General features: G+C 35.6%; 1 protein-coding gene across 2 annotated transcripts in view; it reads left to right on the forward strand.

The window, feature by feature from the left end:
• LOC115216736 overlaps positions 1-23194 on the forward strand; it is a 29171-nt gene extending 5977 nt beyond the window's left edge. The window contains exons 5-16 of one of the 2 annotated variants that reach the window (XM_029786283.1): positions 1184-1363; positions 2942-2969; positions 4704-5494; positions 5894-8275; positions 11393-11482; positions 11947-12054; positions 14784-15029; positions 17239-17755; positions 19505-19662; positions 21286-21385; positions 21952-22024; positions 22992-23194. In XM_029786283.1, the coding sequence (XP_029642143.1) occupies positions 1184-1363; positions 2942-2969; positions 4704-5494; positions 5894-8275; positions 11393-11482; positions 11947-12054; positions 14784-15029; positions 17239-17755; positions 19505-19662; positions 21286-21385; positions 21952-22024; positions 22992-23000 (4682 nt within the window). In that variant the 3' untranslated portion in view covers positions 23001-23194. Of the gene's footprint in view, positions 1-1183; positions 1364-2941; positions 2970-4703; positions 8276-11392; positions 11483-11946; positions 12055-14783; positions 15030-17238; positions 17756-19504; positions 19663-21285; positions 21386-21951; positions 22025-22991 lie in introns of both variants that reach the window. The other variant, XM_029786281.1, reaches the window with a different exon arrangement.
• Positions 23195-26500: the final 3306 nt, after the last annotated feature.

The raw sequence follows: 26500 nt of genomic DNA on the forward strand, positions 1-26500 counted from the left end.
GGTGCTCTTGTTATTATTATTATTATTATTATTATTATTATTATTATTATTATTATTTTATTTTCATCATCATTGTTATTATTTAGGCAGTAAGCTAGCAGAATAGTCAGCAGATTGGGCAAAATGTTTAGTAGCTGTAGGTCCATCTTAACGTTTTGTGTTCAAATTCCATACAAGTCAACTTTGCCCTTCATCTCTTTGGGGGTTGATAAAATGAATACCAGTTGAGCGCTGGGGTCTCCTGAACTTACTGACCCTATGCCAAAATTTGAAACCATTATTATTGGTATCAGTATTAATATTAGCTTTATAACTGTTATATGCTATAATGGTTAGCAGGGATGTTGTCTTGTTTTGGCAACAATAAAACTCCTCAAATCTCAAGAATCTTTCTTAGGATTCTTACAGGATACTGGATTCTACTTTTCTGTAGGTTGACAGGTGATTCTCAATTCCAATATCCTTCAGCCTCTCAGGTAGCAGTTAGGGTGTTGTGCCAAGTGCACAAATTACCACAGGAATAATTGTTAGCCATGTCATCCAACAATCTCTTCATCCTGATATTTCTAAATTTTTTCAATTCCTTGGGTATCCTCTTTATTACCAATTGGTATAGCAAAGTCTATGACGTTACATTGTTTATTATTATCATTATTATTATTATTATTATTATTATTATTATTATTATTCGTATACACACAACAGATTAGACTATTGGAAACGAAAAATTCCTAACATTGGGCTACAACAAGTAACCTTAGATGCCAAGAACCCTCCTAAGTATCCTAGCTGTCCCTAAGAACTCTGTTTTCTGGAGCTGAGCTGTACTAAACTGCATTTTATGCCTATTTCCTCTATCTATTTCTTCAAATCTTTAGGAATAATTCCTATGTACCTATAACTACTGGAATACATTTTACCCACACTTTCCATAGTCTCTGTTATTAAATGGCTAGGTCCTGGTACTTTTTTTTTATACTTCTCATTTTGGGGTTGATAAATTAAGTACCAGTTAAGTACTGGGGTCGATGTAATTGACTAGCCACCTTCCCTAAAATTTCAGACCTTACGCCTATATTAGAAAGGATTATCATTATTATTATTATTATTATTATTATTATTATTATTATTATTATTATTATTACTTTTATTATTATTTTCATTCTACCTCTTTTCTTTTCAGGTTATGACAAACCAAAAATATATGGAAAGAGTGGAGGATTATTACCAAACGCTCGTGTTGTTAGGTGCAATCTATTTAGGAAACCTTTCAATGCGAAATTCCTGTCAAAACTGAGTCTTTTTACTGCGTTCTTCTCTCAGGCTATTTCCCATGATTTGTCTGACACAAGTCGACCATCAAGTAAGTCTTTGTTAATAGAGGACTTTGAAAGAACATAGTGACAGTATGGTTAAGTTTTGAAGGAAAAGTATGTGCTTGAAATGTGAAAATCATTTCTTCTTTACATAGTTATTTTAGCTTTAATTTCTGTATTTGGATGGCATAAAAGACACAAAGGGTATATTAAATGCACCGCAATTCTAGCAGCACATATTCAAGATAACATGTTTTTCTTTCACTAAAGCATTTAATATAAGCTCAACTTTGTATATAGAACCCCAGGTAATATTTTTGAGATATTCTTTTTTATAAAAAGTTCAACTTATGTGCCATCAAATACAATAATCTATTATCATAATGAGTGGTCCAAAATATAGGAGCTAACAAAAGTATTCAATATGCAGGTGTAGTATGTTAGTTAATTTGTCACATGCATTCTATTTCAAAACTTTTATGATTGTGTCATTGCTACTGTTCACTGAAGTGTTTTATTCTAGGTGTCTGTTAATTACTATTGTTGAAAACAAAAATAATCAATATAAACTAAATATGTCAATTATCAATCACATATAATCTTAACAGAAGAGATATAATCACTGTACATGAAATATAATTCCTAATAACCAATTATATATTTGATCCGAGATCAAATATAACTATGACAGATCAAATATACCCACAACAGATCAGATGTGACACTTACAGATCTGTTACAATGAAGAACACTGAAATCCGTTGGAGATTTTTGATAAAAGATATTTATTTTTATTGAAAACAAAAAAATGTTGATGTTACTAGGAATGACAAACACTGAGATAGTTCAAAGCCTGTTATTCTTGGACTAGGTATGACAATAGTTGTCATAATGATGTCAGCTGATTATTGTGTGTTGCTGTCACCACCTATCCATTGTTTTTGTACTGTCACAGTACTCTGGCCGTCTGCTGTTTGTCCCACTGTCTACTGACTGCCATCTTCTGTGTCCAGTCTGATGTTTGCCATCCACTGTCTATCAGAAGTGGCTAAAATGTGCTGAATTTATAGTGGTGGTCTTGCTCAGAAAAAGTGTGCCAAAAAGGAAATTACTGTTACATCCAGTTCCATACGAAGTCTTGAATGGTCCAATTTTTTTTATGATGTTGGTAATATTTTAGTAAATCACAATCATATTCTTGAGTTGCTTTTTTTGCATTGGATAAAATGATTTGAGTTCAATTGCTAAATATTCCTGCTACAGATCAAATGAGATTTTGATGGCTCAAATAAAACTAATACGGACCAAATATAATTAGATGAGTATTAAACCCTGAACATTACTGTCTCAAATCCTCAGAATCATAGGATCAGTTATCCTATTTCCATGGTGTATCATGACTAAGAATGCAATGTTCCTCCTGTACATGATGTCATTATTAAAATGAAAAATGAAATGACGCCACAATAGATCAAATCTAATCACAAGTCTAATGATATAATGGCAGATGAAATATTCACATTAAAAAGTAACAAACAAACAACAGGGAATTTAATCTGAAATTGAACAAACATTTTTTCAAATTTGTGACATATGTTTTTACTATTGTTCCATGTATTCCACAGATATTGATTGCTGTTCTGGCCCTTTGAGGTAAGTGTTCAATTCTTTCTGTATTTCCTCTTGTAGCATGGATGTGATTAAGTTTATCCAGTTAATATTTCTGATGACAATGACAATGATGATGACAACAACAACGACGCTGACGCTGATGGAGAAACTGAAGATGATTATTAATGGTAGTAGTATTAGGATGATGACGATGGTGTTGAAGATTGTGAAGTTGATTGTGTTGGTGGAAATGGTGATAATATGATGATGATTAGCAAAGTGACTTTGTTTCTGATAACACTGCTCATGCTGCTGCTGCTTAGCATACAAAGTGAGGTGTATGGCTCTCTCTGGTAGGTATGTTAATTAACCAGACCAAAATTACTATGAATTCATACCAGAGCTCATCTCTTTCTTGTCAAAGACACTTAACTCCCAAACATGGCTTCCACAGAGAAACAGCAGCATCACAGGAAATACTCAATAACATTTAGTATACATCACTCTATGTTCAAAGTTCAAATTATACCAACACCAAACTCATTTGTTTTTCCATCTTTACACTTCATTTTACTTTATTTTATATCATTTTTAAACACTGTTATGTATATTCTGTATGTTTTAACACCTTTATATATTCGCACTGCATCAATTTTTCTGCAAGTGATGATCCAGCATCTCTTTTTAATTTGGACAATCTTATGTTAGAATCCATAAATCTTATTAACAACTTTTTCACAACCAAGTCTTCACAGCACACATTTATTTATTTATTAGTAACTCATTATGAAGGTAGAAACACTCTTCTTATACATGATTGCAATAATATGAAAATGCAGATGTTTAAAAATAAATTCAGCACCATATGCTAATACTCTAAAGACCCTCTTTCTTCAAAGAGCAAATTGATAGGGATATCATTACATCCATTGCAGTGGATATAATAAAAAACAAACAAACTGGTACTCCATTGATTATGACAATAAGGGTTCTGCCTGTGAAATTAACATGCAAGTGGTTGAGTACTCCACACACATACCCTTAACATAGTTCTCTGAGTACTCCACAGACATGGATACACTTAACATAGTTTTCAGGGAGATTCAGTGTGACACAGAATGTAACATGGCTGACCCTTTGAATTACATTTTTTTGCCAGCTGACTGAACTGGGATAATTGGAAATGAAGTGTCTTGCTCAAGGACATAACATGATGCCAGGAATTGAACTCACAGCCTTATGACTATGAGCTGAATATCCTAACCATTAAAACATGTACCTTCACCAGAGGAGACAGTATTCTAGCAGGAAAAGAGAAACAATTACTATCGACCTTTTACAGTTACATTTCAAGAGATGGCCTGGCACTGGCATTGAATTCTGTTTTAAGCATTAGCAAATGGCCTTAGATTTTGTTTTAGGTATTAGCATAAAGCGTTAGATTATTTCGACTTTGGCACCTTGATATTATAGTAAAAGGATTGGAAAAATGTTTCCAATTTTATAACACAATCATAGCAAATAAACAAAGGTGTGTTGTGAAATCTTAGTAGTGAAAAGTTATTGATTATGTGGTGCCTGTCTGCCAGGAATTTACCAAGAATTATTATCACATGCCTTCTGTTAATCAAACAAAACAGATTATCTGGCATGGATCTGGGTCAAGGAGTGCTAGAAAATTGATGCTACGTCTTTATAATGTTAAAAAAAAATAATATATATATGCATTGTTTTATAGATTTTTAACAATTGTTTTAATTTTATGTTTATTTCCAGGAACAAATCAATATGCTTTCCTATAGTTTATAGCAGTCACTGTCCCCTGGATAAATGTAGTGGTTACTACAATTCATATTATGGCTTCCCGAATTACTACCTAAATGGTCGTTATCTCCTTCATTATCCTCCTCATTATCCACTTCGTTATCCACTTCATTATCCAGTTCATCAACAATCAATTCATGTCAGTCAGAAAAACAACCATAACGTCAACGTTCATCTGAATCAAAATCTTCACCACCATCATCACCACCACCACCACCATGGTGACCACTATCTTGCCCCACACATTTACAACCAGCTCTATCCCCATTATTACCCCAGCAAAACCCTTTATAATTACCATCTTGGGCCATATGGAAAAAAATTAACATCACACAGTCACACTCAGGTGTCTCATGCTCGCACTCAGGTATCTCATGTTCGTTCACACTTACTGCATCCTTTTGGAGGATTGAGTCACACACAAAGCCATGCATTACACAAGCATGCACATTTATTGCATACTCACTCACACTTGGCTCACCAGCATGGAGGTTCACTTCACACTCAGAGTCATTTGTCACACAAGCATGAGCACATAGCTCATGCTCACTCACACTTGTTGCACCCATATGAAGGGTTGATCCACACTCAAAGCCATGCATTACACAAGCATGCACGTTTATTGCACTCTCACTCCCACTTGGCCCATCTTCACGGAGGGTTACTTCACACTCAAAGTCACTTGTCACACAAACTCAAGCACTTAGCTCATGCTGACTCACACTTAACTCATGCTCACTCACATTTAGCTCATGCTAACTCACACTTGTTATATCCTTATAGAGGGTTGAGCCACACTCAAAGTCATACATTACACAAGCATGCACATTTATTGCACTCTCACTCCCACTTGGCCCATCTTCACGGAGGGTTGCTTCACACTCAAAGTCACTTGTCACACAAACTTGAGCACTTAGCTCATGCTGACTCACATTTAGCTCATGCTCACTCACATTTAGCTCATGCTCACTCACACTTGTTACATCCTAATGGAGGGTTGAGCCACACTCAAAGCCATGCATTACACAAGCATGCACATTTATTGCACTCTGACTCCCACTTGGCTCATCTTCATGGAGGGTTACTTCACACTCAAAGTCACTTGTCACACAAACTCGAGCACTTAGCTCATGCTCACTCACACTTGTTGCACCCATATGAAGGGTTGATCCACACTCAAAGCCATGCATTAGACAAGCATGCACGTTTATTGCACTCCCACTCCCACTTGGCCCATCTTCACGGAGGGTTACTTCACACTCAAAGTCACTTGTCACACAAACTTGAGCACTTAGCTCATGCTGACTCACACTTAACTCATGCTCACTCACATTTAGCTCATGCTAACTCACACTTGTTATATCCTTATAGAGGGTTGAGCCACACTCAAAGTCATACATTACACAAGCATGCACATTTATTGCACTCTCACTCCCACTTGGCCCATCTTCATGGAGGGTTACTTCACACTCAAAGTCACTTGTCACACAAACTTGAGCACTTAGCTCATGCTGACTCACACTTAACTCATGCTCACTTACATTTAGCTCATGCTCACTCACACTTGTTACATCCTAATGGAGGGTTGAGCCACACTCAAAGCCATGCATTACACAAGCATGCACATTTATTGCATGCCGATTCGCACTTGGTGCACAAACACAGTAGGCTGCTGCACACATTGCATAGTCACACTTCCCACAGTCACACATCGCACAGTCACACATCGCACAGTCACACATCAAACAGTCACACATCACACAGTCACACATCACACAGTCAAACATCACACAGTCAAACATCACACAGTCAAACATCTCATAGTCACACTCACACCCCTCGTACCTTCTTAAACTTGCCACACTACTATACAGATACTCAAGAACCCTCTCTGGGACATCATTATCCCTATGATCTTTACTCTTCTAAAACAAACTCCTTTCACACCTTTTCAGACCCTTATCATTTTAAATCAAGCAAATATCATGATGATGTAACCCAAACTTACAATGATGATGATTACTTACCCCGTTATAAAAGATCTGTTTCTAAACCCACTAAACCCACTAAACCCACAAAACCCACTCCTCCTAAATCTCATAACTATCCTGACAAGCATCCTTATCATACTAAATATGATTATCAAGGCTCTAAATATTATCACCGTTATGGTTCTAAATCTTATAACTATTATGATAAGGGATATCCTTCCGGTCCCAAATCACACAAATATATTAAATCCTACCCAAAACCTTATTATCCTTATAACTACAAAAATTTTTACCCTTCTAAAAGTTATCCCCCTCACCCCTTTTCAAACCCTTACTATTCTAAACAAAGCAAATATTATGATGGTGCAACCAATTTTTATGATGATGATGATGATGATTACTTACCCCGTTATAAAAGATCTGTTTCTAAACCTCTTCTTCCTCATGCCTTGGCACACCATTTTCTTGATAAACATCATTTTCATGCTGAATCTCACCATCATCACGTCTTTAAACATCATCGTTATCATGGCTTTAAATCTTTTCACCATCATAAGCCTAAATCTTATCCCCATCATAAGCCTAAATATTATCCCCATCATAAGCCTAAATCTTATCCCTATCATAAGCCTAAATCTTATCCCTATCATAAGCCTAAATCTTATCCCTATCATAAGCCTAAATCTTATCCCTATCATAAGCCTAAATCTTATCGTCATGGTCCCTATCGCTTTTATAGTAAAGGACACCCTTCCAATTTCAGATCTCACCGACATCAGCAACACTATGAATTCCCTTATTATTGGAATCCCTACTACATTCCTGAATATGACCATTTTAGTCGATCTTACAACCCCAAATCCTACTGGCCTCCTTTTGGAAGACATAAGAGATCTGCTGATAAAAACTCATATTCTTCAAAACCCCACCAACATTACCCCTATGATGACTGTTACTCATTGAAACTCCAACCCCCTCATCACCACTATGGAAGCTTTTACACTTCTAAACCCCATGACCCTCACCACTATGGAAGCTCTTACTCTTCTAAACACCATAACTATCACCACTATGGAAGCTCTTACTCTTCTAAACACTATGACACTCACCACTATGGAAGCTCTTACTATTCTAAACACCATGATCCTCACCACTATGGAAGCTCTTACTATTCTAAACACCATGATCCTCACCACTATGGAAGCTCTTACTATTCTAAACACCATGATCCTCACTACTATGGAAGCTCTTACTATTCTAAACACTATGACCCTCACCACTATGGAAGCTCTTTCTTATCAAAATCCCACAACCTTCACCACTTTGGAAGTCTTTACTCTTCTAAACCCTACGATCATTACCCCTATGGAAGCTCTTATTCATTGAAACCACAGTATCCGTACCAGTATGGAGACCTTTACTCTTCTAAACCTCACTATCTTCACTACTATGGAGGCTCTTACAAAGTACCATGTAAGAAATCTTGTATAAATCTTGTACGATCATCAAAGTCGCCATTTATCAGCACTGTTCGTAAGTAAAATTTTTGTATTTTTACACCTCTTGGGCAGCTATGGGTTGGGACAGAAGTTTTATAAGTATCACCATTATAGGTATTTATACTCCGGTGAAATTAAAAAATCAAGTTGTAAATAAATGTAAAATTATATATATATATATATATATATATATATATATATATATATATATCATCATCATCATCATCATTTAACATCCGCTTTCCATGCTGGCATGGGTTGGACGGTTCAACCAAGGTCTGGGAAGCCAGAAGGCTGCACCAGGCCCAGTCTGATCTGGCAGTGTTTCTACGGCTGGATGCCCATCCTAACGCCAACCACTCCGTGAGTGTAGTGGGTGCTTTTTACGTGCCACCGGCACAGGTGCCAGACGAGACTGGCAAACGGCCACAATTGGATGGTGCTTTTTACGTGCCACAGGCTCGGGGACCAGACGAAGCTGGCAACGGCCATGGTTGGATGGTGCTTTTTACATGCCACCAGCACGGAGGCCAGTCGGGTGGTGCTGGCTACGGCCACGTTCGGATGGTTCTCTTTCGTGCCACCGGCACTGGTATCACAGCTACAAATTCCATTGATGTTGATAGATTACGATTTTGATTTTGATTTTCACTTGCCTCAACAGGTCTTCACAAGTGGAGTTTTGAGTCCCAAGAAGGAAAGGAATGCATAAGTGGGCTGGCTACATCCCAGGTGTAGACCACGGGATTATGGCCTCACTTGTCCTGCTGGGTCTTCTCACGCACAGCATACTTCCATAGGTCTCGGTCTCTAGTCATTTCCTCGGTGAGACCTATAGTTTGAAGGTCGTGCTTCACCACCTTGTCCCAGGTTTTCCTGGGTCTACCTCTTCCACAGGTTCCCTCAACCGCTAGGGTGTGGCACTTTTTCACACAACTATCTTCATCCATTCTCGCCACATGACCATACCAGCGCAAACGTCTCTCTTGCACACCACAACTGATGCTTCTTAGGTCCAACTTTTCTCTCAAAGTACTTACACTCTGTTGAGTATGAACACTGACATTACACATCCATCGGAGCATACTGGCTTCATTTCTTGCAAGCTTACGCATATCTTGCAAGCTTACGCATATATATATAATGTATAATAAAACGAATGGTTTACACCTGTTGTTGAGGAATCGATGCTAGATGTGTTGAAACAATTGTTGTGATTAATAAATTCTTGTATATTCCATCTTCTGTCTTTCATTTACCATATACATATATATATATATATAATATATATGTATACATACATATATATATATATATATATATGTAATTAAGAGAAATAACCTCTATTAAGCAATTCAATAGTGATAGACACTATCTTTATTATATAAAAAAAATTTAAATATTATTTTTAAAAAATCAATAAATTAAATAAATATTAAATTGACCTGAAGAGTGGTTATATTTTTAAATCGAATTAATTTTAATAGTATCAATTTTATTATTATCGAGTTAAAAGATATAGTCACAAAATGCACGTAGTCAATTTAACGTTTATTTAATTTATTGATTTTTTGAATAATATTTATCATAGTATATCTAAATTTTTTCTGTATAATATAGATAATGTCTTTCACTATTAAATTGCTTAATACAGGTTATTTCTCTTAATTATATACATATATTATTATATATTGTAAAATCTGAATAAGAGTTGCTAAATCGAATTTTTTCTTGTAAGTTTGGAATTCTATTCTCTACTACTACTATTACTACTACTACTACTACTACTACTACTACTACTCTACTACTACTACTACTACACTACTACTACTACTACTACTACTACTACTACTTCTACTACTACTATTATAATATATATAAATATATATATATATATATATAAATAAATTGTAATTATTCCAAGTTATCAGGTTATATACTATTTTAGACTTTACTAATGCAAAGCAAACAATATCAATTATAATATTATTACAAATTTGGGATTTTACTAATAGGACCACAACTTCAATTTCAGGATAACCTTATATATATATATGTGTGTGTGTGTATGTGTATTTATATCTATGTATGCATGCCTTTGTGCCTGTGTTTGTTCCACACCACTGCTTGACAACCAGTGTTGGTGTGTTTATGTCCCCGTAACTTAGTAGTTCAGCAAAAAAGACCAATACAATAAGTGCCAGGCTTAAAAAAAATAAAAGTACTGGAGTTGATTCATTCAACTAAAATTTTTCAAGGCGGTGCCCCAGCGTGGCCAGAATCTAATGATAGAAACAAGTAAAACATGAAAGATAGAAGTTAAGTTCAGAGGAAGATGTAACTTACTTGTCCCGTCTTCTCAAAATTGCTGGCCTTGTGCCCAAATTAGAAACTACAAATACTGCTGCTGCTACTACTACTCGCTTTGGGGGTTGATAAAATAATGTACTAATCATGTACCGGGGTTAATATGATCTGTTAACCCCTTCATCTAAAATTGCTGAACCTGTGTCAAAATATGGAAAAAGTTATTAAGGGCAGAAATGTTTAGTGGCAGTTCTTCAGACTCTTTATGTTCTGAGTTCACATCCTGTTGTGATCAGCTTTGGCTTTCATCTTTTCTTTTTTTTTTGGTGCGCAATGTGCACGTGTGGGGTGTCAATAACATAAAGTACCAAAGTACCCGGGACGATGTAACTGACCATGTCTCTTACCCTAAAAACTACTAGCCTTGTGTCAAACTTAGAACCTACCACCACCACCACCACCACCACCACCACCACCACCACCACCGCCACCGCCGCCACAACCACCACTGTCACTACTACTACTACTAGGGTGGCGAGCTGGCAGAAACGTTAGCATGCCGAGCGAAATGCTTAGCAGTATTTCATCTGCTGCTATGTTCTGAGTTCAAATTCCACCGAGGTAGACTTTGCTTTTCATCCTTTCAGGGTCAATTAAATAAGTATCAGTTATGTACTGGGCGACTTAATCCTGTTGTCTGTCCTTGTTTGTCCCCTCTATGTTTAGCCCCCTGTGGGCAATAAAGAAATAACTACTACTACTACTACTTATCTGATATACCTATGAAGGTCACAATGCTCTGTTATCTCTTATTGTTTCTGCTATTTTTTTTTGTCTTTGACAGGAGAACAAGTGAATGAAGTGACCTCATTCTTGGATGGATCCTTTATTTATGGAACACACGACCCGAGAGAACTGCAACTAGGAAAATATGGTAACATTTAGCAATTAGATTCTTTCTTTATATGATTGTGTGAGTGTGCATGCATGTGTGCATTTGTGTATGTGTGTGTGTGTGTGCACGTGTGTGCATGCATGTGTATATGTGTGTGACTATGTGTATGTGTGTGTGTATATATGTATGTATGTGGGTATATGTGTGTGAATACATAAATGTGTATACGTATGATTATATGTCTATGCCTGTGTATATTGTGCCTTTAGGTGTACATGTGTGGATACATGTGTGTGTATGCATGTGTGTAAAGGTGTCTGTATATGTGTGTATATATGCATGTATATATATGTATGTTGTATATTTAGGTGTGCATGTGTTTTATATATGTGTGTATATGTATATGCATGTATATGTATGTATATCTATATGGTTGCTGAAACATGCATCCATCAATAACAAATGGTTAAACGGAAATCTATACAGAATTCTTTTAATTACAGGATTGCTGAGAACATCTGAATGCTTAGGCTTACCATTTCCACCAATAAGTAAATACAAGAATAATCACTTCTTCAAACATTCAACACCGTACCCCTGCTTCAAAACAGGTAAATGGCACCATGTAGAATCATTCTTACTATGTCAAACATATTATGTCAAAGATATTATGTTACTACTTTATTTATTTTTTTATTGCCCACAAGGAGCTAAACATAAAGGGGACAAACAAAGGGATTAAGTTGATTACATCGACTCCAGTGCTTAACTAGTACTTATTTAATCAACCTCAAAAGGATGAAAGCCAAAGTCGACCTTAGCAGAATTTGAACTCAGAATGTAAAGACAGACAAAATACCACTAAGCATTTCGCCCGGCGTGCTAATGTCTCTGCCAGCTCGCCCCTTTATGTCACTGCTTTATGGTCAGTGTGAGAAGAACTAAGCTATTGATTACACTGTGGAACACACTTTTTGTCCTTGAATAGTAACTGTTATTTCCAATTTGTTTACCCCTAGAGACTGTAAAAAATGGCTAATATTTCCTTCAAACTTTGCTTTTATTATAATTATTCAAACTCCAAAGAATTTCTCTCAATGCATGGCTATGATGCTCCCCCACTACTCCTGCTCATGATCAGAGATGCGCATATTGTCAGTCACTTAGGAACATACTCAAGCAGTTAAGGTCAAGCAACTGACAAACAAATTTGTGATATTAGGCAGAATATTTGCTATAATGATATTAATGCTTCAGCAACTCTGTCTGAAATGTAATGGAAAATAGGTCAGTTTGAAAACATCAATGTCTTGGTCACTAAGAAAAAAGTTTGAAGGGAATAGTAGTAATTTTCTTTGATTTCTAGATAGAAACAAATAGGAAATAACTCTTACCAAAGGCAAAAAAAAAAATGTTACATAAAACTTTTGTTATACAGTGTTATTGCATCCATAAAATTGTGTATTAAGTAACCAAAATATGATCTATAGATAAGTTGTTGATTTGGTTGCTTAGGTAACCTTATTATTGTCATTAGTATGAAACCAACTTGGATTTTCCTTCCTTCATGTTCTCTTTTGAGCTTGGGTGTTGGACAGCAATACAATAAAAAGTAGGATCAAGTTGTTAATGATTGACCAGCTGTGGCACGAACAAGCTGGAGCAGCTGAAACATCAACCTTGAAAGCCAATAAAACACTTGTTTCTTTAATAGTGCTACCATCACCCATGACGATAAGTAGTTTCACATTATGAAACCTACTTTACAGACAGGTAGACTGGGCTGTTGAGATTGAAGTGTTTTCTTCACAGACACAATATAACTGGCACAACACCAGTTATGACAACAAAGGTTTCAGTTGATATGATCAATGGAACACCCTGATCATGAAATTAACGTGCAAGTGGCTGAGCACTCTACAGACACATGTACCCTTAATATAATTCTCAGAGAGATTTAATGAGACACAGAATATGACAAGGCTGACCCTTTGAACTACAGGTACAACTCATTTTTTCTGACTGAATATTGTTTAAATAAGGCGGGCACATTAGATATAGGCCATATTTTAATTAACCCTTAGCATTTAAGCTAGCCATATCCGGCCCAAATATTCTACCTGTTTTATCTTCAAACTGGCCAGATCCAATCTCTCACACCTACCCTACAATTCCACTCTAAAAATAAACAGTCATCATTTTGGAATCTTAAAGCTACAAGATAATACAGGATTAGCTTTAAAGGATGTGAATAAATAAGCATTACATTTGACAAGGTAATCTGAATGCTAAAGGGTTAAGGTGCATAAAATGGCTAACTACAAAATGAAAGAAAGTGAATGAAAGACTTTACAAGAGTCTACCTGGTGTTGTTTTCACAAATATTATGTATTTATTTTTTTTTATTGTTTTTGTTAAAAATTAGAAGTGAATTAAAATGCTTTTACAATATCAGGTAAATTTTTGAAAGTTTTCCCACTCATTTTCTTTGATTTTGTAGTCAGCCATTTTATGTGCCTACTTTGAAAGATTGCCAAATAATGTTGTCCAAGATACACCATGACTGATAAAAAAACCCCCTAAAAAACCCCAAAACAGGAAATGTCTGAAATATAATGCTCTTCATGATCATGGCAACTTATGACTAAACAAAAATAACAATTATGACCATGATGGCAACAACAACAACAAGTGTGGAGGTGCAATGGCCCAGTGGTTAGGGTAGCAGACTTGTGGTCGTAAGAACGCGGTTTCGATTCCCAGACCAGGCATTGTGAATGTTTATTGAGCAAAAACACCTAAGCTCCATGAGGTTCTGGCAGGGTGAACCCTGCTGTACTCTTTCACCACAACTTTCTCTCACTTTTTCTTCCTACTTCTGTCACAAAGCAGAGGAACCATGGTGTAACCCACTATGGTGTGGTAAACTTTCAGATCTTAGTCTAGATTGCGAATCCTGTACACCAGGATGGTTGGTTCTGCTCTCCACCCGTTAAAAGCCACCGTTTACAGAATGAGGATAACAACGTTGCTTTCGTGCCCATTCAACCGCCAGTCTATTGCGTGTGGTGGGTGGATCTTCAAGTTGCCACACGCATTCTTAGTAACTTAGAGTAGGCTCGAATAAGAGATTATTCTTTGTGGCTAATGGCGTGTGTCCTGATTGGAAGAAGAAGACAACAACAACAGCAACAACAACGACTGGTTTATGAAATGAGCCCTGGCAATACATGTCTTGGTACTTAATCTAAAGAAAGTGATTTCTCAATATGTATGGTCCATTCTTCGTTTTGAGTTAATTTTCTGATGATTCCTTCTTTTGCCCTTTTAATTGTCACAGGAGACAGCAGAGATAGCAGTAATGTCAATCTTATTGTCCTCCATACAATATTTCTGCGAGAACACAACAGAATTGCTTGGAAACTTCACTTATTAAATCCCCACTGGAATAATGACCAGTTGTTTTATACAACGCGAGATATAATCGGTGCTATACTTCAACACATAACATACAATGAATACCTACCGATCATCCTCGGTTATAAAACAATGAAAAGTTTGAGACTTACCAGTGATTGTAAATACTGTAAGTATTTTAGGTTTGCATGGTGAATCTTGTATTTTTTGTCTTTATTTATGTGCACATGTGATGTGTGTGTGTGTGTGTGTGTGTGTGTGTGTGGTGTGTGTGTGTGTGTGTATGTATATATATATAGAGAGAGAGCAATAAGAAAATGGAGGGCATCAATAGGTGGTTCATTAACTTTTGGACATTATATTATGTCAATTTATTTACTAAAATGACAATTATAAGAATATACATACATGTATAACATATTATGCTTTACATATAAAATATATAAAGATACCAGTAATTATTAAAATATATAACATACAGGAATAGAAATTGGGAAAATATCTTACAGCTGTTTCAGCCAGGAGGCAAAAATATCTCATTCTACCTTTATATATGTGTGTGTGTGTGTGTGTGTGTGTGTGTGTGTGTGTGTGTGTGTGTGTGTATGTATGTATATATGTGTTTGCTCCTATATTAAATGTGTATTAAGCTTGCAAAAACTGATGGAAGTGCAGCAAGTACAGATTTGCTGCTCAGAAACTCAGATTCCTGAATGTAAGTGCTTTATATCTGTGTCATTTGATAAATTTAGTCTGCTATTTCCAACTGTATTGAGTTCTCCTTCTTTTGCAGTTATACATGTAGTTTGGAAATTCTATGTGCATATATATATATATATATATATATGAGGTCTGTCTGAAAAGTAATGAGTTATTTTCATTTTAAACAACAAACTACTTGGTTTCTCCTTCAAAGTAATTCCCCTTCAGTTTAATGTAATTTTTCATCCTCCTCTGCCATGCTTCTATGGAAAGATTCATCTAGGATGCTCATCAACTCCCTCATTACAGGCCTCTTGATGGCCTCCACACCTTCAAAATGGATCCCCTTGAGTTTGCAGGAAAGAAAAAGTCACTTAGAGCAAGATCAGGTGAATAGAGAGGTTGTTCCAGTACGGTAATGTTCTTGGTCAGGAACTGCCAGATGCTCAGGGCATTGCGAGCAGTTGTATAGTTGTGGTGAAGCAATGATGATTTGTCCTGCCACAACTCTTGTCTCTTCTCATGCACTGAGCAAAGCAAATGCTGCAGGATTTCTTTCTAGACTTGCTGATTCATCATCTGGTCCTGTAGCAAGAACTCACTGTGGACGATGCCCATAGCTCACACAGTGCACCCAGTCCTGTTATTTTCCAGATAGACCTCATACAGCATTTCCTGTGTATAGAATTAAATGTATGATTGCTACTGGTGAGTTTTGAACCCTGCATAGAGTATCATATTATCTAGTCTACTTCTAGTAAAATGATTTGATTACCACTAGACTTAATAGCATTATTGGTTAAGATAGAGAGAGTAAATATTGGAAAAAGTAGGACAAATACAAGAGATAGTGTTTAAATCATTTGGTCTCTACATACATTTCATGAGTGTGACTACATGCATTCTCTGCAGTGGGTGTTCAAAATGAAATTGTTTACTGAACTACAACAGTTCTTTTGGGCAACACTTTATCGCATTATTTGTACACAGATCAAATGAAGAACTATTGTGCTTCAGCATCCAATTGCACTTGGAACACCCACTGCAGAGGATGCATAAGTAACTAATTATATAAAATGTATTTTGTGTTTATTATAGTTTTAAATATATAAATATACAAAGGCAATTATACAGTTCACCTGGATTCTTCTTATAGCCACTCTTTACCCTGCAGAATTGGTCTCTCATAAAGACATCAGAGTCTAAGTTTGAATCATTTGAGTGCTACTAATGTTTTCTATACTGAGTTGTCTGGATCTCATCTGTTGACTATATATATATATATATATATATATATATATATATATATATATATATATATATTATATATATATATATATATATATATATATATATATATATATATATATATATATATGTATGTATGTATGTATGTATGTATGTATGTATGTATGTGAAAATCTTTGTGTGCATGTATAGTAGTGATGGGTTAAAGGTAAGAGTTACCTATGCTTTATTAACTGTCTTTGAGAAAGTTACTCTAGCTGGAAGCAGTAACAATATCAGGATAAATGGAAAATCAAAGTACTTTTCAAGACCAATGTCAAACACACACATATACACAACACACACTACTGTTTTTGTCATAAAGATTCTCTTTGATAATCATTCTGTATTTTGTCAACAGCATTTTTCACTTTTTTTCTTTTCTACAGATTACAATGACAAACTAAATCCATCCATTATAAACTCTGTTGCAACTGCAGTATTCCGTTTTAGCCATTTCATGCTCCGAGCCAATATTTTATCATACTATGATAACAAAGGTGCTCCAGTATGTCACTTGAAAGATAAATTTGTGCTCTTCAAAAAACATCCATTGATATGCTCTAAAAAGAAGTATTACTTCCCATTTAGCAGCCTTATAAAGAGTACAAAACCACTCTTTAAGACCATTACTCGTGCCCCGAACTTCATCAGAGGTCAGTTAAACCAACATGCACAGCAGATTTCAGCTTTCAGAATTGATGAATTGGGTGATATTTTCTCCAAAAACCAATTTGATCTTGGCAGTGTCTTCATACAAAAGGGAAGAGATCATGGTTTGCCCGGTTACACTCATTACAGGAAGTTGTGTGCATCCTTTTATGATAAATATGCTCCTGTGAAGAGTTTCTTGGATTTGGTCAACCATCCTTTGTTTGTTAGAAAGAAATTGAAGACACTTTACAAGTAAAGTTATTAATCTTTTATTTTTATTGTTTTATTTTTCTCCAAACTTCACTAAAAAGATGTAGCTTGAAATACTAATCTACGAATGTAATATGGTGGTATGGACATGTGTTGAGGAGGGATGAGAACCATGTTCTAAGGAAAGTGCTTGAGTTTACAGTGAATGAACTGTGAAAGCAAGGTCAAGCAAAGAGAACATTGAGGGGAAGGGTAGAGGAGGAGATAGATGGGGTTGGCTTAAGGGGGGAGGATGCCTAAAACTGGGTGAGATGGTGTGAGAGCAAATACTGTAAGAGCGAGGTAGATCCAGCCACCCCGTTAACGAGGACAAATCCAGATTTAAAATATTGGAATTCATTCATTCACGAAGTCCCCTACTAATAGGAAAGGAAAAGAATGGGCTTTTTCCTTCCTTGATGATGATGATGATGGTGATGATGATTCAGTATTCCTATGTTTTATACAGTGGAAAAGTTTTTTCCCCATCCTTAACATCAATTTTTTAACATATCCCTCTACCATTTCTGTACCCTTTCCTTTTCCTATGAAGTATGGGATTTCAAGAGACAGCTATTCTCAAACTTCACCAGAAACAGATTTGTTGTGGCTCACATATGATGCTGGGATCCAGGTTAAAAACAAAAAGTTAGAAATTGAAACAGTTATCTACTCCACCCCAACTTAGTCATTTGATTATAAAATATTGGGTTGTCCGGAAAGTTTGTGCCAATTTTTAAAGGAAAGAAAAAGGTCAATAAATTCTTGCCCTTACATTTTTAATCAACCAAATATGAACCACTTTGTTGCACAATGCATCTCCATCTTTCCTTTAAATTGAAAATACCTTCTTCCCAGAATTGAGGTGGTTTCATGGCAAAGAATTCATCAAGGTATCTTTTTATGTCATCCAAGGAATTGAAATTTTTACCATTAAGACTATTCTGCAGAGACCTGAATAAGTGGAAATCTGAAGGAGCAATATCTGGTGAATATGGAGGGTGGGGTAACACATCCCAGCCGAGCTGCAGCAATTTTTGTCTGGTTCCCAAAGCATCAAGTGCTGAAAATGAACTTTCTTATCTTCCATTTTAAAGGATTACAGAATTAACACAGGTTATAGGAACATAAATCTTCTTCCACGAAAAGATAGCTTAAACTGTGCTCTAAATGGAGGTGTAGTCAAATCCTATTTTATGGATTCAACCACATTCTAAAATAAGTCGAAAAGAAAGCTACTATAAATTAGCACAAACTTTCTGGACAACCCAATACTTATTTCAAAGAGGTTTACAAATGAATAACCCTGCAATGGACTGGTGTGCCATTTAGGGGGACTGTTGTGATCTTGGTCACTTATATTCTATGGAAACTAGGAATCCTAGCACTTGAGACAGTAATGTTTGATGGTTGATGATAATGATGATAAGTTCTGTGGTTAATTAAATATTCCTACAAGGCATCCTAAATGTGAAGAGACTTAGAATAGAAGATAAATACAGTGAAAAAAGTTGCTAGAAATCAACTTTATTTACTCCTTAACTTGTTTCAGCCAATTGGCTATGGTCAAACTAGTGCTATCTTTTTTTTTTTACTATCTGTCCAATATCTTTTAGTTATTATATCTAATATCCATATAGTCATCTAATATCTGTAAATAATATCTATACATAATCTAATGTCTATATATTATATACATCTTTTACACACTTCACATATTACTAACCAGTTGTTTCTCCTACATATTTACAGATGTGTGGATGATATTGATTTATTAGTTGGTGGAATAACAGAGACACCAACAAATGGTGCTGTCTTTGGACCACTCTTCCAATGTCTAATGGGAACTCAGATGTCTAAATTAAAGTTTGGTGATAGGTTTTGGTACCAGAACCACAGATTCACACCAGGTAAAGTAACATTTCTCAAATATATTCTTTTTCAGTTAAAAATACAGATAATAAAGAAACGGCAACAATCATTATTATAACTGTGAAGAAAGGTAGTGAGCAGCCAGGATCATTAATGCTAAGCATTTTGTCTGTTTTTACAATCTGAGTTCAAATTCCACTGAGGTCAACTTTTGCCTTTTATTCTTTCAGGGTCAATAAAACAAGTACCAGTTGAACACTGGGGTCGATGTAATCATCTATTCTCTCTCCACTAATTTCAAGTCTTATACTTATAATAAAAATATTATTACTCTTAGAGTGACAGAGCAGTAGAATTGTTACTCTACAGACGAAATTTCTTCTGGTATTTGTCCAGACTCTTCCCATTTAAGTTCAAATTCTGTTGAGGTTGACATGGCCTTTCATCCTTCCGGGTGAATAAAATAAAAATACTGGTTATCTAACTCTTCACTCCACATTTCTGGGTTTGTGCTAATGTCAGAAATTATTCCTACTTTTGTGAGGATGATGCTTTGATAGAAGCAATAGACCAAAACAGGTATTTTTTCAGGATTTTATAACTTTGAGTTCAAATCCTACAATCTCACCTTTGCCCTTCATCTCACTGAGGTAAATAAAAAAAATGTACCAATCAATTATTGGGGTTAATTTAATCAACTGATTTCTTCCATTCAGTTTGTGGCCTTATGTTTGAGTTAGATTTTATTATTATTATTATTATTATTTTGATGAAAACTCGCAGATTATTTTGCTGGGTATGATGGAAAATGTTAGCTGTCCACAACCAGCAGACTAAGGTGACACTTGTTTACTGATCATGCTTCAAGAACCCTGAGGAGAACTCTTGCAGTTCTAAGCAATGATGACTTTTGTAGGGGTTCTATCTTTACATTTGTACCAATCTTTTTGATCTATATTGGTAGTTGAGTGCTGATACTTCCAAGCTTACCATTTACAACTGGTATCACATTCCCTCTCTTCATTGCACACAACCTTGCTCTTTGTTGACTGTAATTTTCACAGAGCTCTGAATGGATTATTCTTGTCACATTGTCATGTTGTCTTTTGTCATGCCAACTAACAATGTGCCATACTGTTTCATCCCTCTCATCATACGTTCTGCATTTGTTACTCTCAGCTGCATTGTCAATTCTGCACTTCACATAGTTTGTCCTTAATGCTTGTTCTTGTGCTGCACATATAAGTGCTTCTGTCTCTAGCTTGTTCTTGTGCCACTCATGGAGAAATCCAGGTATCAGACGGTCCCTCAAAAAGATCATTGACCTGGAAATGCAGGCATTTCTTCTTCTGTCTGGTGGTCATAACAAAAGAGATTACACAGTAGACAAAATTAAAAAGACTAGTGACAGATGTTTTTCTTCTTTGGTCAGGCCCTCACAACACAAATGACAGCAACTGTGTGTGTCCTGTTTTGTTTTTGTTCTTGTATTTTCTATTATACTGAACAAATTTTACATGATATGGTGTGCAGTGCTTAGTCACACTGTTTTCTGTATGTTATAGTGTTTTACTTGGTTATTTTTTTATATTACTATTTGCATAAAATGACTTTGAATAGAATTGAATAATTAATTTTTTCATCCATTCATCTGCTTTCAGCACAACTGGCATCAATAAGCTCAGTGAAGATGAGCAGAATTATCTACGATAACACAAATGTCAAAGACATTCAACCAAACCCATTCTATGTGCCACATTGGTAAGAAATATATTATCATTGACATACCGTCAGCTACTAAGGGACATGCTCAACTGGTTAAGGTCAAACAACTGACAAGCAAATCAGTGGTATTAAGCAGAATATTTGCTGTAGCCCATCTTTTTATTAATGTTATTATTATCATTAAGATGGCGAGCTGGTAGAGTTGTTAAAATGTTCAATGAAATGCTCAGTTTCATTTTGCCAGTCACTATGTTCTGAGTTCAAATTCTGCTGAGGTTAACTTTGCCTTTCATCCTTTTGGGGCTGATAAATTAAATACCAGTGAAACACTAGGAATCGATGTAATCGCCCAGTGTCACCCAACAAATCTGAGGCTTTGTGCCTCCAGTAGAAAGGATTATTATTATTGTTATTATTATTAACATTACCTTTCCTAAAAATGTAAGGATAGTCATGGCTAGAATACCTTCGATCATTCTCTCTTCTAGCAAAGCCAGTTTAAAGTTATAGAAAAACAACAATAACAGTACACTTCATTTTTTTCATAGAATTGAAAAAAAATAAGAATTTTAATTTAAATTTTACATATTTTTGCTTTTCAGTTATGGATATGATTGTGGATATGACCGAAAATATTTCCCCTTCAAACCAATTGATTTGACTCCTTGGAAACAGGTAAAGAAATTAATCTAAAAATACTGTAATCCAAAATATTCATCTAAAAATAGTTAAATTAGTGGATAACACTTTCAACCCTTTCATTACTGTATTTATTTTGAGATGCTCTATGTTTCTTTCAATTAATTTTAAATATAACCAAGAATTTAGTAAAATAACTTAGTGATCATTCAGCTAGTGTTAGGAACATAAATTGTGACTAAGGTTTGGTGAAAGATTTTAATTCAAAACTTATGAAAAGAAGTCATTTGTGCTACAGAGCCAGAGGCGGTTTCAGCCGGGTTGGCATCAAAAGGGTTAAATGACAAAAGTAATCATATTATAAAGAAAACAGCCAGCCATCTTGTTGAAGAATTTATAGTCAAATGAATCGACTTCAGTACTTTTTGTAAAAGCCTGCTACTTATTCTATCAGTTTTTTTGCCAAACCACTACGGTATGACGATGTAAACTCACTAACATCAGTGTTAAGTTGTGCTGGTGGTGGAGGACAAACACACACATACACATTGGCCTTCTTTCAGTTTCTGTTTTTATCAAATCCACTCACAAGGCTTTGGTCAGCCTGAGGTTATAGTAGAAGCTGAAACCATGTGGTTGGGAAGCAAACTTCTTACCAAACAGCCATGATCTGAAATATAAGTTTCTACTGTTCAAAATATTTCATTTTTATTAAGGCGGTGAGCTGGCAGAAACGTTAGCATCCAGGGCGAAATGCTTAGTGGTATTTCGCCTGTCTTTATGGTCTAAGTTCAAATTCCGCCAAGTTCAATTTTGCCTTTCATCCTTTTGGGGTCGATAAATTAAGTACTAGTTGTGTACAGGGGTCAATCAAATTGACTGACCCCCTCCCCCAAAATTTTGGGCCTTGTGTCTAGAGTAGAAAAGAATAACTACAAATCTCAAAACTCCTAAAAATTTTGTTTCCTTTTTTGATATTGCTTTTTTTCTTCTTATTTTTCAGTATTATTAATGGAAGTTTAAGAAAGACATTTTATTCCCTGTAAAGACGACTCGACATATTTGGAAATAATGGATACTTATATATATATATATTGCTTTTAAATGAATTAAAATTTTGAGAGGGTTGCATCAATTTTTCTTCTTTTGATGTCAGAATCAAGTAATTGTAGATCTGGTTTAAAATAAAGTTTTGTTTTGCCCTTACTGTGTTTCCTGTTGATATTGTTTTTCATGCATGTATGATAAAACACTCTTCTTCTATAATAATAATGATAATAACAATTTCAAAGTCCGGCACAAGGCCAGCAATGTTGGGGGAGGGTGTAAGTTGATTAAATTGACACCAGTGCTTGACTTGTACTTATTTCATCAACCCCATAAAGACAAAAGGTGAAGTCAACTTTGGCAGAATTTGAACTCAGAACATAAAGATGGGCAAAATGCTGCTAAGCATTTAGCCTGACATGCTGATGATTCTGCCAGCTCACTGCCTTGTGTCAAAACCATCACAGAGCAACATGAGATAAAATACAGAAATAATTTATTCTCAAACACATGATACTGCTAATACAATAGCATGAACAGGATTGCAGAATTTTTCTGCAATATATGGATAGTTTATCTTGTTCATGCTATTGTATTAGCATTATCATGCATTTGAGAATAATTTATTTCTGTATCTTTCAATGCATCTCAACGCTTCTAAAGCAAACTTTGTTTATTTTCATCGTATGAGATAAAGTGTTTTGCTCAAGAACACAGTGCACCACCCAGTCTAGGGATTGAAACCATGATATCGCAATTGTGAGTGCAACACTCTAACCACTAAGCCATGTGCCCAATAATGATAATAAAGTCAAACTCTGTAAAAGTCAACTTTGCCTTTTATCTGTTTGGGGTGATAAAATAAGTAACAGCCAAGTACTGGGGTTGTGCAGGGCACCCTGGCATTAAGAAGGGCATCCAGCTGTAGAAACTATGCCAGATCAGATTAGGGCCTGGTGCAGCCTTCTGGCTCGCCAGCCCTCAGTCAAACTGTCCAACTCATGTCAGCATGGAAAGCGGACGTTAAATGACAACGATGATGATGATTATTATCAGTATCATTATTATTATTATTATTATTATTCTATGTTTGACTTTTGCTTTACATTTGTACAAGTTGGTTCCAAGTCTCACCCAGAGAACTCAAGAGGCAACAGATTGGAAGTTCATGTTGTTGTTATGCCTAGTGTGCCATATATTTGGTTTTGTATTTAGTGTTGTACTAGTGAATGTCTAAAAAAACCATACGAAAATTATGTTTGTTTTAAAACTTGAGATTACATAGAAAGTATTTTGCGTAGGATATGAGCAGTCCCCATGAGCACTATCTTTTGAATTTCTGCCATTTTTTGGGTTTCCTGATATCTGAGTTAGGTAGCAATCAGCCCCTTTTGCTATCATTCCCAGGGCACCTATGACAACAGGTATTGTTTTTGTCTTCAGGTTCCACATTTTGCTGATTTCTATTTCAAGATCTTTATATTTGCTCAGTTTTTGGTAGGTCTTGACAGATACGTTTATATCGATTGGGACAGTCATATCAATGAGGAGGCATGTTCTTTGTCTGAAGTATTTCAATACGATGTCTGGCCTATTTGCATCTATCTTTCTGTCTGTTTGAATGGTGAAGTTCCAGAGGAGTGAGATGTGGTCATTTTGAAGCACTGGAGGTGGTTTGTGTTCCCACCAGTTTTTTTCATGGGGTAAATCCAGGTTTTTGCAAATTACCCAGTGAATATATTGTGCAGCTCTATCATGCCTGTTGAGATACTCTGTAGGCGCTAGAAGACTTCACTTGGAGACAACATGATCAATGGTTTCATTTAGTTGTTGACATACACGACATGTTGGGCTACTGCCGTTCTTTAATATGTTGGTAGTTCCTTGTTGGTTGGCATTGATCTTGAGCTGCTATGATAAGCCCTTCTGTTTCAGATTTTAAGCCAGAGGCCATTAGCCATTGATGGGTCAGGGCTTTGTCAACATCTGCATTATTCGCTCTCTTTGGGTATTTGCCATAGAGAGGTTTTTCTTGCCATTTATCATTCAGAATATCTAAGGCAGCAGTTTTAGCATGGGTTTTCATGCACTTAGCTTTTTCTGTGCTTGTTTCTTGTATGTCTAATAATAATAATGATAATAATAATAATAATTATTATTATTATTATTAATATTATTATATGTTTCACTTTTGCTTTGTATTTGTACAAGCTGACTCCAAGTCTCACCCAGAGACCTCAAGAGACAACAATTTAGAAGTTCTTGTTGGTGTTATGCCAAGGGTGTCATACATTTGGTTTTGCACATACTATTGATCTAGAGAATATTTAAGAAAACTATAAGTTTGTTTTAAAACTTGAGATTACATAGACAGTATTTTATGTAGGACATGGTCAGTTTCCATGAGCACTATCTTTTGAATTTCTGCCGTTTTGGGGTTTCCTGATATCTGAGCTAGGAAGCAATCAGCTCTTTTTGCTATCGTTCCTTGGGCACCTATGACAAAAGGTATTGTTTCAGTCTTAAGGTTCCACATTTTGCCAATTTCTATTTCAAGATCTTTATACTTGCTCAGGTTTTGGTAGGTCTTGACAGATACATTTATGTCAATTGGGACAGTCATATAAAGGAAGAAGCAATTGGGACAGTCATATAAAGGAAGAAGCAATATAATGTCTGGCCTATTCGCATCTCTCTTCCTGTCAGTTTGAATGGTAAAATTCTTGAGGAGTGAGATGTGATCATTTTCGTGCACTGGTGGTAGTTTGTGTTCCCACTAGTTTTTATCATGGGGCAGGTCCATGTTTTTGCAAATTACCCAGTGAATATACTGTGTTACTCTATCATGCCTGTTGAGATACTCTGTAGACACAAGAAGACTGCACATGGAGACAACATGATCAATGGTTTCATTTTGATGTTTACATACATATGTTGGGCGACTGCTGTTTTTTAATATGTTGGCCAGGTAACTCCTTGTCAACATTGGAATAATTAGCTCTCTTTAGGTATTTGCCATTGAAAGGTTTTTCTTGCCATTTATCAGTAACAATATCTAAGCACGGGTTTTCGTATGCTTAGTTTTTTCTGTGTTTGTTTCCAGTATGTTTGTTATTATTATTATTATATGAGGACAGTGGATAGGCAGAATTATTAGAATGTCAAGAAAATGCTTAGCATTATCTATTCTATGTCTTTACATTTTGAATTCAAATTCCTGCTTGGACCAACATTTGCTTTATATCTCTGGAGTTAATGAAATAAAGTACAACTGAAGTACAACTTGTGCTTAAATTAGAAACAATTATTAAAAGTGGGGGATAGGTAGAATTATTTGAGTACTGGACAAAATGCCTGAACTCTTTCACATTCAGATTATTCTGTCAAGTATAATGCTTATTTAATCAGATTTGTTTTGAATTAATCCTACATTATCTCATAACTTTGAAATTTTGATCATGTAAT

Source organism: Octopus sinensis, linkage group LG10 (assembly GCF_006345805.1).
Source record: "Octopus sinensis linkage group LG10, ASM634580v1, whole genome shotgun sequence".
Lineage (NCBI taxonomy): Eukaryota > Metazoa > Mollusca > Cephalopoda > Octopoda > Octopodidae > Octopus > Octopus sinensis.